Below are 17175 nucleotides of genomic sequence, written 5' to 3' on the forward strand. Positions count from 1 at the left end.
TGTCTAGCCGAGAGAATAAGAGATATATGCAAAGCAATTAATATAGCCTAACCAAGTTGCTCTTGCAGGCTATTCCTTAGCTTGGTCCTTGGCCTGTTGATGTCACTTCAATTGCCTTTGCAGGGCAACTCGCAGTTGATATGCTCTTGCTAGTTCTGTTATATTTTGATTGTTATACCTAAAATGCTAAGTAAACCTTCTCCGTACGTTATCTAATCACTTTTTCTTTTTGTTTGCCTCATTTTTCGAATGCTCTTTTCTCGTGATTGGCGCATGAAATTTTTATGAACTTTGCCTTTTGCAATTAATGTTAATTGATCACTTGAATTTGTGCATTTTCATTAAAACTTTTCAAAGTCGCGCCCCAGTTGGGTCAACATCATTTGCCACGAATGAGGCATTCGTTGAAAAAAAGGAAAAAAAAAACAGAACAGAACAGAGAAGAAGAGAAATATTTACACAGCTCCTGCGGTAATTTATAGTCCTGGCAAAGGCAAGGGCAGCTGCACACAATGCTCGGGGCTATGGATTCTGGACTCTGGTCAGTGGCACTGGCAGCAAGTTTAACACCAGACCAGGCCCGCAAATCGCCGTTGATTGTGCAGCAGCACCTGCAGTGTGTCTCTCTCTGTGTGTGAGTGTGTGTGTGTGTGTACATATACACCTACACGCACGCACACATTCGCACAGTCACATAATGGAGCTGCGGTGTGGACAATGAATGCTGAGGGTGATGATCCAACGTGATTTATCTACTGGCGCTGAGGTTAAAAGTTTTGCGCATACTCTCATTGTTTAGGTCAGGATTCCCTTTGTATGCACAGCACAGCACAGCATACACTCCCCCTCCACACACATAGACACACACACCTTAAACCACACGTGCTATAGACACTGCATAGAGCTGAATGGTCATGCAAATTCCCGCCATGTCAGGGCTGTCAGAGTGCGTTGAATAATATGCTAGCCCCAACATTGAATGTGAGGTACGCAATTATTAAACTTTTGGCATAATTTTGGCTTCCAACTTTTGGCTTTAACCATGATTATTTGATCCGTTTTAACGTCGGCTAAGCCGTTTAGCCAGATATCTGATGCCAGAGGCCTGCACCACAAGATGCTGACAGCCAGCTCATTATTTAGCCTCGCCGAGTGTAACTAATTATTGTCGGCTCGCTTTTCGTTTTTGCCGCACTTATTGACAGACTCAGCGACTGCCTCTTGCTTTGCCCGTGCCTCTATCGCGCCTTCTGCCTCTGCCTTGTGCAATATTTCGCTGACGCTTCACTCGGATCCATCATTTTGTGCAGTCATCTGCGACACGTGGCCCCACAGTTGGCTAATAAATCTTAGTCAGGCGCTGTCCCAGTCAAGCCACAGTTATGTGGGCGTTGCCTATTTGCGGCTTTTACTGCCATAAACACTTTTTTCTTGCTGCCATCTTTTCTCTTTTTTTTTGTTGTTTTCCTGGCTGCCAGCTTATCATATAACAGGACATTCATTGGCCTGCGCGGACTAAATTACGCGTCTTATCGAGTAAACACATTTCAATGCTGATAAATTTATTATTCAGTTTGCTGAACATTTAAGTTAAAAGTGTTGCCGTCCCATCAACGGCACCTTATGGCACCATTTAGAGTCCAAGATCATGCAAAAGCTTGTCCCACCAACCTTGGGTTGTGGTAGCAGCCGGTGCCTCAGTGGTCACATTCCAGCTGGGCGTAGTGTTATTCCATTCGGGTGTGGGACTCGTCCTATTCCAATTGGGGCCCAATGTTGTAATGTTCCAGTTTGGTGGGTTCGTGGTGGTCCAGTTCCAGCTTGGGTTGCCCGTGGTTGTCCAGTTCCAGTTTGGTAGGGCTGTGGTGGTCCAGTTCCAGTTTGGATTGCCTGTGGTTGTCCAGTTCCAGTTGGGGTTTCCCGTGGTAGTCCAGTTCCAGCTTGGGTTGCCCGTGGTGGTCCAGTTCCAGTTTGGATTGCCAGTGGTTGTCCAGTTCCAGTTGGGGTTTCCCGTGGTAGTCCAGTTCCAGCTTGGGTTGCCCGTGGTGGTCCAGTTCCAGTTTGGATTGCCAGTGGTTGTCCAGTTCCAGTTGGGGTTTCCCGTGGTTGTCCAGTTCCAGCTTGGGTTGCCCGTGGTGGTCCAGTTCCAGTTTGGGTTGCCCGTGGTTGTCCAGTTCCAGTTTGGGTTTCCCGTGGTAGTCCAGTTCCAGTTTGGTGGTGCTGTGGTGGTCCAGTTCCAGCTTGGTGGCTCTGTAGTGGTCCAATTCCAGCTTGGGTTGCCCGTGGTTGTCCAGTTCCAGTTTGGTGGTGCTGTGGTGGTCCAGTTCCAGCTTGGTGGCTCTGTAGTGGTCCAATTCCAGCTTGGGTTGCCCGTGGTTGTCCAGTTCCAATTTGGTGGGGCTGTGGTGGTCCAGTTCCAGTTTGGATTGCCAGTGGTTGTCCAGTTCCAGCTTGGATTGCCTGTGGTTGTCCAGTTCCAGTTGGGGTTTCCCGTGGTAGTCCAGTTCCAGTTTGGTGGTGCTGTGGTGGTCCAGTTCCAGCTTGGTGGCTCTGTAGTGGTCCAATTCCAGCTTGGGTTGCCCGTGGTTGTCCAGTTCCAATTTGGTGGGGCTGTGGTGGTCCAGTTCCAGTTTGGATTGCCTGTGGTTGTCCAGTTCCAGCTTGGATTGCCTGTGGTTGTCCAATTCCAGTTTGGTGGGGCTGTGGTAGTCCAGTTCCAGCTTGGGTTGCCCGTGGTTGTCCAGTTCCAGTTAGGTGGTGCTGTGGTGGTCCAGTTCCAGTTTGGTGGCTCTGTAGTGGTCCAATTCCAGCTTGGTGGGGCTGTTGTGGTCCAGTTCCAGCTTGGGTTGCCCGTGGTTGTCCAGTTCCAGTTTGGTGGTGCTGTGGTGGTCCAGTTCCAGCTTGGTGGGCCAGTTGTGGTCCAGTTCCAGCTTGGTGGGCCTGTGGTGGTCCAGTTCCAGTTTGGGTTGCCCGTGGTTGTCCAGTTCCAGCTTGGTGGGCTTGGTGTTGTCCAGTTCCAGCTTGGTGGGCTTGGAGTTGTCCAGTTCCAGCTTGGTGGACTTGGAGTTGTCCAGTTCCAGCTTGGTGGACTTGGAGTTGTCCAGTTCCAGCTTGGTGGACTTGGAGTTGTCCAGTTCCAGCTTGGTGGACTTGGAGTTGTCCAGTTCCAGCTTGGTTGGCTTGGTGTTGTCCAGTTCCAGCTTGGTGGGCTTGCTGTTGTCCAGTTCCAGCTTGGTGGGCTTGGATTTCCAGTGGGTCCAAAAACCTGAGAAATGCAATTTTCCAGGCTAACAGATGACTTTTCCAGTTCACGCAGAGTTCTCTTAATTTCGTGAGTAATACAACGTTGCGTCTGCCAGAAATGTTTATGCATGGGACGCACATCAGCAAACAGATTCATGACCTAAATTAAAGAGCCTTCGATTAGTAAGCTCTCGGCAAATGGGTGGCTATTTCCGCCATACCGAATCCGTATAGCAGCTGCGCGTGCTACAGCCGAGCATCTGCTGCTGAAAGGCAGCCTTTACTCCTGCTGAGTTCTCCTGTTGCAAATAGCTCTGCAGGTCGGCTTGATCCACATTGCTGCATTGACGCAGTTTGCTGCCCGCATTCATCAATATCTCCACATTTTTGACCGTGTAAACGGCCGCACATTGATCCAAGCTGTTAATGGCACCCAATTCGGGCATTTGCAGGTCTCCAACAATGGCATCGAAAAGTAAATTTTGTATGCTCAGCCTATTGCTGATATCATTCGGTTGAACAGATTCAGCTGTCGCATGGGTCTGAGAATTGAGATATATTGAGTAAAGAGATTTAAATTTATATTAGTAATGTGCATATATTACAGGAAGGCTTGCAAATATATTTGATAGTAATTCCTTGGGAGAGCTACTTCAATTTTATAGGATGTATATTAAACTATTTTTAAACAAATTACATACTATTACATAAAATTTTTGAAATGCATATATATACAATTTTTATGTTAGCTATAATCAAATTTAAATTAAAATAATAATAATAATAATAAATAAATAATAATAATAATAATAAAAATAATAAAAAATCCTAATAATATTTAGAATTTTATGTATAATAGATCATTATTATCATAACAATTTATTATTATTAAAATTTATTATTATTTTTGTTTATAAGTATTACGTTGCATACTATTTATTCTTTTATGCACATGACTCGTTCGTCATCTGTGCAATTTATATATAAATGTATATTTTATTTTATCACTAAAAATACGCAGATACAATTTCTTATCATATCATATGATATTATATTATCTATGCACACGAATACTCAAGGCAGCTAGGCAATTTGTATACAGATATTGTAATATAATTGAGCACTTTTAATAATATAGACACCGATTTAAATAGTTATGCAACTGAAGTAATTTCGATAAAGTTCAATTAGTACTCACCGTTGCGGTGAATAGCAGTGCGCAGAGCACTACTAGTTTGTAGAGAACCTCCATGGTGGCGGCTCCTTTCGTTTCTGAGTTGGACAATGTATCAAATGGGCATTTTAAATCAAATTTTTTGCCCACAATCGATGACGACTTGAATTATTTGCCTTTTATATTTATATTTTATCAATAACTGTCTGAAGTCACACTTAACAAAGTGTTTTTACTTTTTCTTGGTGGGGCTTCCGCTCAGTGATAAGACAAAGACCAAGCAGCCTGATTGATGATTACAATTTTCTGCATACGGTTTTTTTTTTTCTTTTCTATATAGTGTGTTCACATACGTATAGAAAATATAGTTAGATACGATAATTGTGAGTAATTCATAGACGAAAATTCTGGGAACACTGATTGCTTTTCGACACTTGAGGTACGCTTTGACATTAACCATCGATTGGCAGGCAAACGTTATCAAACTCAATAAATATTTTTAGATGTTATTGAATTTGGACCCATTAAATCAAGATATTGTTATTGTCATATTGAGAAGGTCAAGTAAATAGAATATTAAAGCTCTTTATTCTCCGCCAATAAAACTTAAGATTGGCCATAAATTCCACAGCTCACACTTAGTTGGCAGGCTGTTGTGCGGCCAGGGGCTGAGCGGGCTTCTGTTCAGGCTGCTGCTCAGGTTTCTGCTCCGGCTGCATCTCAGGCTTCTGCTCCGGCTGAGTCTGGGCGAGCTCTCTGCGCTCTGGCTCGTGCTCAGCTGGCAATTCACGCTGGCTGGGCACCTTGGCCATGCAGCTATTGAATTCATTGGCCGCCTCAATGGACTTTACCTTGGATTCGTCAACAGCAACACTGATGCAGCTGGAGCGCTGCGTGGCAACAATGGTCGAGTTGGTGGCGAACTGAGATTGGGTCTGATAGGCCAGAGTGTTGGAGCTGTCCAGCAGCTGCAGGTTCTTGTCGAACTAAAGGACCCCAACCATTAAAGTGTCCACATCAAATTGCTAAATTGGAAATCAAATGCAATTACTTACAGTGGACACGGTGCAGTTGATGAGACGCTGGCTATCAGTCTCATTGTTGCATTGCTGCAGATTCTTCTCCAGCGACAGATGCTGGGCGCGTATCTGGGCAACAGTGGCATTGGCGCTCTGTGTATTAGCAACCACGGTGCGATTGGCCGCCTCCTCGCATTTGCTGGTGGCATTGGCCAGCTCCTCGCTGATCTTGTAGGTCGCATTGGTATACCTGTTGACGCAGGCGGTCTCAGCGGGCGATGCGGCGCGAGAAATGGCCAGCGGGGAGCTCAGCTGAGCCATGACCATGCGAAGCAGGCTCGACTCATCGGCCATGCGAGGCCAGGCGCTGGCCTATAACGAAAATGTTATTTGTAATTTAAGTGGTTTCTACAAGTGGAGCCAACTTACGCCCAGCACTGTAACTGCGAGTAGTAGAACGCATGTAAACAATTGCATTGTGTATCAGATGCTTCTTGAAGTGCTTACTAATTGCTCATCCTAAAGTTCAGTTGCTTTTATAGCTGGGCGAATTCTCGCTTCTTCTCGGCCTGCTCTGAGAGAGTGCAGATTTTTGACATTTTTTTGGTTCTTTTTGCAACCTTCGATTAGATATGGCAATTGTACAAGGCAATTGGCACATTTAATTGGCTTTTCTCCAGTTTTAAGACACGTAGCGACAACCCTTTGTAATGATATCTTGGCTCAGGTTATAATATAAGACATGATAAATTGGCCCCCAAAAAGAGACACAGACACACTAATCAGTGCTCATGTCCCATTAGTTGCGCTTATCAGACAGCTTCGAAACGGTGTCTTGATGTCTGCATTCTTATCTAACAATATGATATAAGAACTTATTTATAAGGCATTTATATATTGACTGAATCGCCTGAGCCATGCATTCGCATTTACTCAATTCAAGTCATTCAATTTACACGCGTCTTAATTAATGTCTAAAGTTCGATTGTTTGAATGGCAATTGATTATTTGAAAATTATTTTACATGATTCGCTAATAAATTCAGTAGCAGCCCACTTTCGATCTTTAGACATGGAGGCGTATCGAGACGCTTTCCCAGAACTGATAGGAAATCAGCAAGACCAATCGGCTATAAAACTTTAATCAGTTCTTGATAATGCACACGCATTTCCATGAATTTTCTTATCATTTCCTTAGGGTTTTTTTTACAGTTTTGTGATTTTTATTCACTTTACCAACTGATCGAACCATGAATGGAAAAACACATTACGTTGGGTTTTTGGTATATTAATCACTTAAGTGACATTTTATATTCAATTTATTTATTTTTAGATATGCCTCTCATATATGTTTATCTATTCTGGCCAGACTGTTATTGAAGCCCTTTAGATAAAGATAAATTGTTTTTCTTTTTTTATTTGCTTTTATTTATTTTATTTCTAAATATTCTGCAATGTTTGTTTAGTTCTTTATTCTGTTATACAAATGCAAATAAATATTTATATTATATTTATTTAAATATTTATTTATACTACCGGGTGTTACCCGGCCTTGCCCGTGATACGATTTGTGATAACTATTGTAGAAACCAGTCAAATAGTCAGTCAGGACAAAGCGTTGCGCTAATTAATTTTTACCTAAGATAAGTAAGTTTCTTACTCTCGAATAAAGAAAATAATATTGTTGCCCGAAAAGTATTTCGGTCTGTCGATATAAATATGATATATTGTCTATATGAAATCAGATCAATTTATATTTCGTTTTATTGCTGTGAAAAAAAAATGGTTAATTGTCAAAAAAAAAAGTTCTCAAGTAATTAAAAACCATTTTGGTTTGGCTTGTTATTTTTTTCTTTTTTTTAGATTTTTCACTTGATATCCATAAAAATGATAATGTGTCTTTTAAATAATAAAGACAATACCATGGAATAAAATTATTCTTTTAAGTATTATTTTCAACTTTTTTACCAAAAGATTTTTTTGCAAATAACTTTTTTGATTTTGACTCTGAAATCAATTTATTCATTCATTAAAACGATTCATATCATTTAAAATTCTAGGAAATGCCTGAAAAATGGTTTTTCCTTATAGGAGATTTAACCTTTCTCCATGCTAGCCTATAAATTTGTTAGCTTATTAGAAAGGTAAAGTTAGCTGTCTTCACCTGACTTTCAGTCAATTTGCAAACAATAAGCTTGAAATTCAATTCATTTTTCATAGATGGTTGTAGGCAGGCGAAAAAATCAGTGCCAAGATTGCCAAGTGAAAGAAAGCTGGCAAAACAATTTTGAAAAGTGGCTAAATTCACAGTTGCCAACAAATTTATCACAACATGCCAGCACATACACACACACACGGCACCACACACACATACTCACATAGCACACACACATGCGTATGTAGATATGCGACGCTCTCATATATCATGCGACAGGGCAAACAAGATTTATAAGTTAAAACATGCTTTGGGCAACTCTAGAGAAATAACGTCAAAAGCGGGGCCTCAAAAAGAAAATGTTTTTCTTTTCTTTTTTCGGCGCACAACTCGAACGATTAATCAAAAGTATAAACTGCAGCCGCTGGCTGCAACTTTTACTTAGGTGTGCAGAGGGGCGTTGGGGTGTGGCCGCTGCTAATGGCACATGTGCTGTGGCAAGCACTGCGGCCTGCCACAACGCAGTCAGCTTGCCTTGAGAGACAGTGACAAAAAACCGCGAGTGACAACAACCCAGCTCACATGCTCATTATGCACTGTTCATAGGGTGAAACTGAGTATGTTGGCTTTTGTGAAAAGGCTAAATTTTTTTCGCATTGCACTTTGTGCCAGCTACCTAAGCTGGATATTGCAAAATACTTGAGTATAAACAAATTGGAATGACCTATCGGAAGCTAGTCCAATTGCAAAATTCACGTTTAAAAGTTTATTAAACTAACCCGCTCAGTACAGCTTAAACAATCTCCCTCATACATTGTTCATGGCTCAATATTCAATATTTCTTTTCACAGTTTGACATTCACTGCCTTGTGGCAAGAGTATATGGCAGTTGCCTGCAACTGATTGCCATGTTTGCATTTGCTTTACGTTTGTCAATGTTGGCTAATTTGAATGTGGCCTGCCATTTTGTTTTATTTTGGCAGTGTTGCAAAGTCAAGTGTGAGTCTTTTACGCTGAGCTGTCAGCGCTTGAAATGCGACAGCTGTTCTTTGCATGTTGTTGTTCTTGTTGTTGTTTCTCAATGGCCTGGCACTTTTAATGACACCATTGTCACCTTGGCCAACCACAAAAGCTCTTCCTGCTAACCCCGGCCCAGCTCCTTGCTCATTTGGCGCTCGCCACGTTGAGTGGGCGTCATGTAATGCGGCTTGAAGTGTCATTTACACGCGCATTGTATTGTACAGGCAGCAGCTGCCTGTTTGGCTGGCACTTCGCTGGGCTCTGTTTGCGTTTTAAGTAGCTGTTAAGCATTTTCATTACACACGCCAAAATGCACAATGATTTATGCCAAGAACCGGGCACCGTTATCACGTGTTCGTTCTGCTGTCAACGGATTAAATACTCATACTCAGCCTATAACTGAAGCCCGCCCTTTGTGCGTTGCCTTTTGCAGGCAGTTTATCATTAAAAAAAAAAGAAAAGCAAGAAGCAAATGAAAAAAATGGTATTTCATGCCGCATGCCTCATACAAAGTATACAATACTCGGATATATGAGTGTTGCGCATTTTCAAGACCAGGCAACAACACTGACATTGCACATTGTTGCACACTGTTTCTGCTTGCTGCTTGTTGTTGCTGCTGCCGTGGGTTTTCGCTTTTGTTTGCTGCAGCTTTGTATGCAAATAAATGGGCGGTCTAGACGGGCACGCACAATGGCAGTTTTAATTTGAAAAGTGGCTGCAACAACAACAACAACAACAGTAAAAACCACCACCACCCCATATAGAGAAAAGTGCAAACCACTTTTTTTTTTTTTATCATTCTGCAACAACCGCAAACACCCCATGTGAATACGCGTGTCGTGTTGACATTTGCGGCCAGAGCAGAAATTTAAAATAGTTGAAAAATATCTATGAAAATATAAGCAACTTTAGTTTAGTTGCTTTGGTTTTTGGTAAAAGTGTTGAAAAAGTGCAGAAAGTGACAAAAGCAATATCCGAGTCTTTTGTTAAATTTGAAGAGCAGAGTTTTGCGGTTAAATAACATTCATGCTGAAAAGTTTATTAAAACCAATGACAGAATATTTAATTGTTCATTTATAGGCCAAACGAACGAACATGCGCACGTTTCATGTGAACCACGAGGACATCTGGACTTCGAAGAAGCATGGAGAATCAGTTGATTGGCAAAAAGTATGTGCATTTGTTGTGAAAAGAGATAGAGCTTAGTAACACGAAATAATTGCGAACGCAGTGACCAATGAGAATCAGGCGTTTGATAAGATATAGCAAAGAGTAATCGCGTCAGTTTTGAAATGATAATGTTTCATATTCTGGGAACTGCGGCGAGGGCAGCTCCAAGAGAACGCAAAAGCAATGCACTTAGAATGTACTTAAAACATTAAACTGACAGACGGAGGGAAGCGTTTTGGATGGAAGTGAAAGCAATTAGAGTGCTTAAAGTTTACTTACTCTACACTTTTCTCTAATATCGCTTTCAAAGTAGTCGAATTTGGTTTTTTATTGTTTAAAGTTCTCAAGGCTTTAAAATGGCATTTAAATTGAAAAAAGCACTTTAACAATTTGAAACAAATTATGTGAATTTTTTACAAGCTGTTTATGTATTACACTTTTGTAGAGAGTGTTATTGCCTTACTTACCAAGTTATGTCATTTATTAGCTTAACTATGCGCCTCATATGCATGCCTAATCATATAAACATCGGACCACTTAGCTACTTACTTACCATATAGCTACCATAGGAAAGTAGTTTGAAAAGTAGTTTCTTGTATGAATATCTATTTTCTTGTCAAGATATCTTGGTAAGTTATGCTGCTTACATATAAGCCAAATCTTTTCAATATCGGCATATGAGTTTTTTGTATGGCAAAATATAGTCTTTTCCAAGGTATGTATAGGGAAAATGTATTAAAGGGTATTAAATCTTCGGTATGTCGAACTAGCCTAGAGCCTTGTAACCTGCATAGCCTTGAATGTATGAAAAAGTAACTTTATTTATTATAATAAATTAAATTTGCAGAAAGCAAACATAAAAAAGTTAGTTGATAAAATGTATTATTTAAATGGAAAATTAATATTTTTTTCAATTGTCGCTCCTTAAATTCCACATAAAACTCACTTAATTTACCAACAACAAATAAATCAAAATTTAAATAACAACTTTTTTTTTATATCCCAGCAACACAATAGCAAACATTTATAAAACATATTTTAACAGTTTTATGAAAAGTTTTTTTTCCAATTTTTTTTTTTATTTATTTTGCTGCATCCGCTAATGCAGCAACATTGACTTTGCACGTTTTGACTGTTCTCGGTTTTTTATACAATATCATTTTCATTGTCGCTTGCATCCTTGCAAGTTCCTGCCGGCCACTAAATTGAAATTCATAATGAGTTTTTTATGCAAATTTTGTGAGCGCGCCGCGTTGGCGTGTTAAACTTTTGACTGTCGCATTTTATTTCATTGTAAATTATTTTTATGCTACTTAGGTGAGTTTTTTTTGTTTAGTTTTAATGGGGGGTTATATTGTGATGTACGTGTAGATACTCTGTTAATCGATCTAAATTAAATAATCGATAATCGATATTGTTAATGCCTTGTATTTATATGTTTTAATGCATTTAGGTGAATTCCTCTTTTAATATGTTGTTTTAATTGCGCCAAAAACCTAAACAAGAGTTGAACAGCTTCGGTTTATACAAAACTTATCGACTATAGAACTGAGTTTATATAGTGGGACGAAATGTCTGCAAGACTAGATTCAAACCTTTTTAACTGGAATATATAGTCACATAAATAAAAGGATTAAAGAATCCTTCCATTGTCAGCACAGTTGTATTTTAGTTTTATTTTCATTTTATTTTTTTTTAAAGGGTATACAAAACAAACTGTGTACTGTAAACGTGTAACTTGTATTGTTATTTTTTTCCCCGCATCGTTGTTCAAACGCAACTTTTGTGCAAAAGCGGCAACCGAAATTGTTATATGTTAATTCGATTCAACAATTTCGTACTGTGTTGCATGTTCGTATAAATGGTAACAACCATGTGCCACATGTGCCACATTCGAGCAACAACAGAAAAAAAAAAAAAACAGAAAAAAACTTGGCCAAAAACCAGAGCAAACGCGTTTTAAAGGCAGCGGCTAAGTCAGAGAGTTGCGCCTTGATTTTGATTTGGTCCACAACATTTTGCGGTCCAATGTTAAACGGCATTTGAATTTAGATTTAATCCGATTGTAAAATTCTAAAATGTGATTTAAATTGAAAGCCTAGAAGTGTGCGACGAGGTGGTGCTTAGGTGGAGGGGGGGGGAGATTTGAGATTTGCATTTGAAAGCGCGAGCGTTTTTATGCGAACTGCGTTCGGGAAAATTTATTAAAGCTTTTCATTGCACGCTGGGGAAATGGGCACTGGAAAATGGAAAATGATGCTAGATATTAGGAGTAGAACTAGCGACCGGGCCTTTTGTGTGCCGTAGATTTACAGTTACAGGGTTTTATACAGTTTATATATATGTATATCGGCGGAGCAGAGCTGATTTTGCAGTCGAGATAAGAGGCACGATTAAATTTTAGTGCGTTGCCTTTGTTAGGTTCCCGTTTGTGAGCGCACTTAAAGCTCAGCTGGCTCAGAGCTTAGTTAGTTGCGCTGCACGAACTTTAATCAAGTTAAATGGTTCGCATGAGGCCACTTGCATGCAGCACCTGTATGTGCCCCAACCCAACCCACCGCTCCGTGTGCTGTGCACACGGCAATTAAAGTCCATTAACCACATGATGCGTTTTGCACTTAAAACCAACGCATAAATACACACACACACATACACACACACACACACACACACACACACAGAGGCACACACCTGTGTGCAATCAGCGCATGTGGAAAGCTGAAACTGTACCTGCAACTGGACCCTTGCACGCGGATTCCGCATCCGCATCCATTTCCGGCAGCCGCCAAGCCACGTGGCGGATAGTGTCCAGTTGATGATGACCTCCCATCCACACCCACACCCCCAGACCTAGCCCCAGCCCAGCTGCCTGTTGCCATGTTTTGTGTCACTAGCCTGGCCATTGCGTTAGGTTAGCGGACACGTGTGCATCCCAATGAAAACTAATTAGCCTGTTCGTCTGGTCTGTTTGGGACCGGTCCAGTCCGCTCTGGTCTGGTCTGGTCTGGTCTGGTCTGGTCGGGTCTGGTCTCATTGGATCAGCTCTCTGCCGTTGTCCGGTGGACATATCGTCAGTGGCACGTGTGTGCATTTGTAAGCGGCTTCAGATTGTTGATATTCACAATTTTAATATACCCGGCGGCTATCCCCTCTATAAATTTAGGTATAATCAAATTGTCCGCAGCAGTTGACTTTCTGCAAGCCTTTACAAGATTTCTAATTTATTTTGAACATTTTGTTGTTGTTAGAACTTTATTGAAAGTACAAAATTATAAATCATGGCCATTTGCTGAAAGCGTTTTTTTGGGAATAGAATTGATTATTTAAAACTAATAATTTGTGTGCTTTTACAGCACCAGTTGACAACACATGCCTGAAGCTTTAATTTATTTTGTACGCAGTTTAACTAAAAGCTGCAACAGATGGGCAAAATTTGGTAAGGCGAAAAGCAATTAGAAATTAGATATTATTTAATATTATATTAAGTTAAGGCTTTCAAGATAATATGTTTTAATTAAATGTTTTCTCAAGAAGACAGTTACCTCAGAGCTTTAATGATATATTTTTCGTTTCAGGCAGATTTAACATTTAAAATAATTATATAAAATCTAAAAGTAAAAAAAAAGCAGTTATTCAGCCGAGCTTTAAAAGCTCCTTTTGAGTTTCTAAATGTCAGTTTTTAAACATATTCGATGTGATTTAAGTTAAAGATTTTTTTCTTAGAACACAGTCTCAAGCACGCAATTGTAAGGTTCAAACTTTTACAGCAATAGTTTAAAATCTTTAGGTAAAATAAGTGATAATTGCAGCCAGATAGTCGAGCCTTAATCATACTTGCAGCTTTAAGGAGCTTTAAAATTATGTTATAAAGTTTCTTATTGACAGCTTTCCTCAGATTAAGTTTTTGTTTAATTTATCTAGTACTGGGTATCGCTTAGTCGTTGTCCATCTCCGAGTCACACGTAACTTGTTTTTAGGCGAACTGTTAACCTAGGCTCAGTCGTGGTTAGCAAATGCACAAATATAAACAGGCCAATGGCAGTAACTGTTGCTGCCACGTTATGCGGCAACTTGCAACAGTTGCTGTCATCAGCGGTTTTTGATGCATAGGTGGCCCGCCTAGGCATTAGACAAGCATACATAACAATATGCGTGTGTGTGTGTGTGTGTGTGTGTGCTGTTTGTGTGTGCGTAAACCCAGTTGATTTTCTTGCCCTTGTGGAAGACGAACTTAGACCTTTGGCCCTGATTTTGACAAGTGTCACAGCGGGTCCCCAGATGCGTCTGCAGCTGTTTTTGGGGCGCTGGTTCAAATGTTAAATGTTCTTTCAACTGACACAAGAAATTTAATTTATTTTCGGCAAGACAAACACACAACGACAGATGTCAAATTAGCTGCAGAAAAACAACACACACACACACACGTGCCGTCTTGTGTGTATTTATTTTTTAATAAATGCCTTGAAGGCTGTTGCCGCAAAATTAGTTGGCTCGTTTTAAAATGGGCCAACAATTTGTGTATTGTGAAATATTTTTGTGATGTCAGCAGCGACTGGCTTAGCCGTGCTATTTAACAGAAAAGGCTGACAACGGGGCTTAGGCTGGGGTGCGGGGTGGGTTCGGTTTACCTAACAAGCCATCGATATTGGCCAGCTAATTGCATTGTTTCAAGAAACTAAGTCACTAAACGCTGTTGCAATATGTGAAAACTTTCAATCTCTCTCGCTTTCCTTCTGCCTTTCTCTCGCATATTCTCTTACTCTTTCGCTCACTCGCAACTCGCTTGAGTTGGTCGTAATGAAGCGGCTTAAGCGGATATAAACTGAGCCATAAGCCAGCTTTAGACTTTTAATTTAAAAGTTTTGCACTCTGCCAAAAGGCAGGCGACAACAACAGCAAAAATGTCGACTACCAGAACGTTCGAGGACTGAACGTAATGCAATCAGCAAACAAAAGGCAATTGCCAAAGGACAAATGCAGGAAGCGAGCGGGGCGGGCCTTTCGATTCCCGTGGTGCTGCATGCCACATGAAATCATCAGCCTCATCTTTTTGGCCAAGCAGGCAGCCATTGTCTGAGGCAGCGGTTAAGCGTGGATTATGTCGTAAATTGCAATATTTGGACATGCAGAAGGTGCTCCCAGCGAAGAGCATTGTCATCATATTTGCCGACTGACAAGTGGAGCCGGAATGCTGCACTCAGAGAAAAATGGGATAGACAATGCAATAATAAGTAACAACTAAAGTGGAAGCAATTATGATTAAAAAAATTAAGGAAATATCAAAGAAAAGGCTTAGAATATGTACAAAATACTTGTTACAAGAATTTAGTTGATAAACGTAGCTAGAAAGTATTTTAAATTGAGAGCTGCATCTGCATCTTCTATTTAGATTTAAGGTAATTAAAACAAGTTCTTGGTAGGAATTTAACAATGAGTGTGAAAAGTTTCCAAATCAAGTGGAACAATAGATTGGCTAATTTCTCATTTAGCTTTGATTTTTCTGAGTGTGTGCAACTGGGCCATAACCCTATCCAGCGAAAATTGTATAGCTGCTGAGCCACCAGGCTCGCGGCTATAATTAACAAGATATAATGCCAAGGCAATATTCGAGCGGTAGCACTCTGTGGCAGGCAAAGTTGGTGGCACCATTTTAAATTAAATCACAGCATTATGACCGATAATTGGACGTCAGGCGACAGGCGACTGGCATATCCATGTGAGCGATATTGTGTGTAAAAATAATTAACGACCTGCTGAGTGAAATGGAAAGAAAAGCAAGGGAAATCAATGCAGTTTTACGGTTGGGTAGGGGCGAGTACATAACTCAAGCAAAAGCGCCACATTGTGTGCATTGCGTCTTTTGTTGCGTATACGCAACGTGCACCACAAAGGCAGAGCCTGTGACACGGGCTGGACAGACACAGGCACAGGCTATAGCAGCCTTTTACAATTGTGTAATTATATGGCAACAAAAAGAGTTTCATTTGCGTTAAATATTGAAACCCATTATGTGTCCTAGTTCGTGGTAACTGCAACTTTTAGCCCTAATTTAAGGCAACAAGAGCACGAAAACAGATAACGCAAGCGATTTCCCTCTTTTTAATACACTTTCTTAAGTTATTGCTAATTTTAAATGAAATCTGTTAACCTATAAACAAAAGTATATTGTTTGGAATTTCTAGGTCAAACAATTGCCACTGACAAGTTTTTCATAATTCCAATATTAAGACTAACTTTGGATATACTGCAATTATTTTAACATTGGACTTGTCGTTAGTGGCTCTTAATTTGAGTTAATAAACTGCTTGCAAGGGTATTCAATTTGCGGTGACCCTTAGTTTTTCTATTGCCCCGTTCCCTTTTCTTTGTGGGTTGCTTTTCAGCTTTATTGGAGTTTAATCTTTTGCGCTCTGATTTGGCAACTTATTACTTAAGTTTCTGGCTAAATATTTCAATAAACTTTTTGCGCTCAAAAACTTGGCTATCTACTTAGCCAAATTCCTGGGGCAAAATTCGTAAAATACAAGAAAAACGAGAAGCAGCAGCGAAAAGGCAAATCGATGTTGAGCGCAGAAGAATCTAATTTCAATGTTTTAAGTCAAGCCAGGACCGCCTTTCAATATAAATAATCGACAAAAATTACAATAAAAATCAATTTCCATATTCAATTTGGTTAAGTGGCGCGCACACACACCAGCACACACACACGCATGCACATACATATAGAAAAACTTTGACAACGGCTGTAAAATGAAAATGAGTTGGTGAAAAAATGCTGCTCAGCTCCATTTGCCAGCTGGTCATTTGATGCTTTGCCCTTCACTTAAGGGCACGGCGGGGAGTGGAGGCATGAGAGAAGTTGGATGAGTTTCCCTATAAATAATACGCAGATTTTTGTGCTGGCTCTCTAAATGAAGTTAAACTATGGCCAGTTCGTCAACGTCAGCAATTTAGAAGCCATAGCCATGCAATTCACTTGACTGTAGCTCATTTATGCGTTTAACACATTTTCCAGTGGGTTTTCTGACTGGCTGGGAGGGGGTTTTGGCAGTTGTAACTGGGAAATGTAAGAGGGCCATGCGACAGCAACAGCAAGAGCAACGACAACGACAACGAGAACGAAAACGACAACGACATTGTGTGACACATTTCCATTTTGGTTGGGGAAAACATTTTGCAGAGTAAAATTTCTTCATTCTTTGCTTTTACTGGCTGCTGCTGCTGCTGCTGCTTTTATTTACTGCGGGTTCACAACAAAAGGCGAGGCGAAAGTGAAAAGCACAAGAAATGTTTACCAGAAAATAGTGCAAAGTTTTCCTTTTTATTTCCCTACTTTTTTTTTTACTTTGTTTTCTCCTATTTTTTGCTCAGTGCGGGTCTAAAAAGTGAAAA

The 17175-nt window shown here is 40.4% G+C and overlaps 2 protein-coding genes across 2 annotated transcripts; both read right to left on the bottom strand.

Moving 5' to 3' along the window:
- Positions 1 to 1544: 1544 nt before the first annotated feature.
- On the bottom strand, positions 1545 to 4498 carry LOC115763675 (foot protein 1 variant 1). Its single transcript, XM_030706350.1, has 3 exons — positions 4442 to 4498; positions 3465 to 3785; positions 1545 to 3403 (listed from the first exon to the last, which is right to left on the bottom strand). Exons 1-3 carry the CDS (start codon positions 4493 to 4495, stop codon positions 1634 to 1636), a joined length of 2145 nt encoding a protein of 714 aa, XP_030562210.1. The 5' UTR covers positions 4496 to 4498; the 3' UTR covers positions 1545 to 1633.
- A 557-nt stretch (positions 4499 to 5055) lies between these two features.
- Positions 5056 to 5913, bottom strand: LOC115764059 (protein TsetseEP). The gene is made up of 3 exons (XM_030706909.1): positions 5866 to 5913; positions 5473 to 5808; positions 5056 to 5403 (listed from the first exon to the last, which is right to left on the bottom strand). The coding sequence occupies exons 1-3, from the start codon at positions 5911 to 5913 to the stop codon at positions 5056 to 5058; spliced, it is 732 nt and encodes a 243-aa protein (XP_030562769.1).
- Positions 5914 to 17175: the final 11262 nt, after the last annotated feature.

Source organism: Drosophila novamexicana, unplaced genomic scaffold, assembly GCF_003285875.2.
Source record: "Drosophila novamexicana strain 15010-1031.04,08,12 unplaced genomic scaffold, DnovRS2.1 tig00000008-arrow-pilon, whole genome shotgun sequence".
Taxonomy (NCBI): Eukaryota; Metazoa; Arthropoda; class Insecta; order Diptera; family Drosophilidae; genus Drosophila; species Drosophila novamexicana.

Excerpts from the sequence above, each read along its gene's own strand:
- LOC115763675 (XM_030706350.1), bottom strand. The coding sequence starts at position 4,495 with ATGGAGGTTCTCTACAAACTAGTAGTGCTCTGCGCACTGCTATTCACC. Across the intron at positions 3,786-4,441 it reads CACTGCTATTCACCGCAACG|ACCCATGCGACAGCTGAATC; the intron begins GTGAGTACTAAT and ends CTCAATTCTCAG. Across the intron at positions 3,404-3,464 it reads GCAGCTGCTATACGGATTCG|GTCATGAATCTGTTTGCTGA; the intron begins GTATGGCGGAAA and ends TCTTTAATTTAG.
- LOC115764059 (XM_030706909.1), bottom strand. The coding sequence starts at position 5,913 with ATGCAATTGTTTACATGCGTTCTACTACTCGCAGTTACAGTGCTGGGC. Across the intron at positions 5,809-5,865 it reads TCGCAGTTACAGTGCTGGGC|GCCAGCGCCTGGCCTCGCAT; the intron begins GTAAGTTGGCTC and ends TTTTCGTTATAG. Across the intron at positions 5,404-5,472 it reads TCAACTGCACCGTGTCCACT|TTCGACAAGAACCTGCAGCT; the intron begins GTAAGTAATTGC and ends GGGGTCCTTTAG.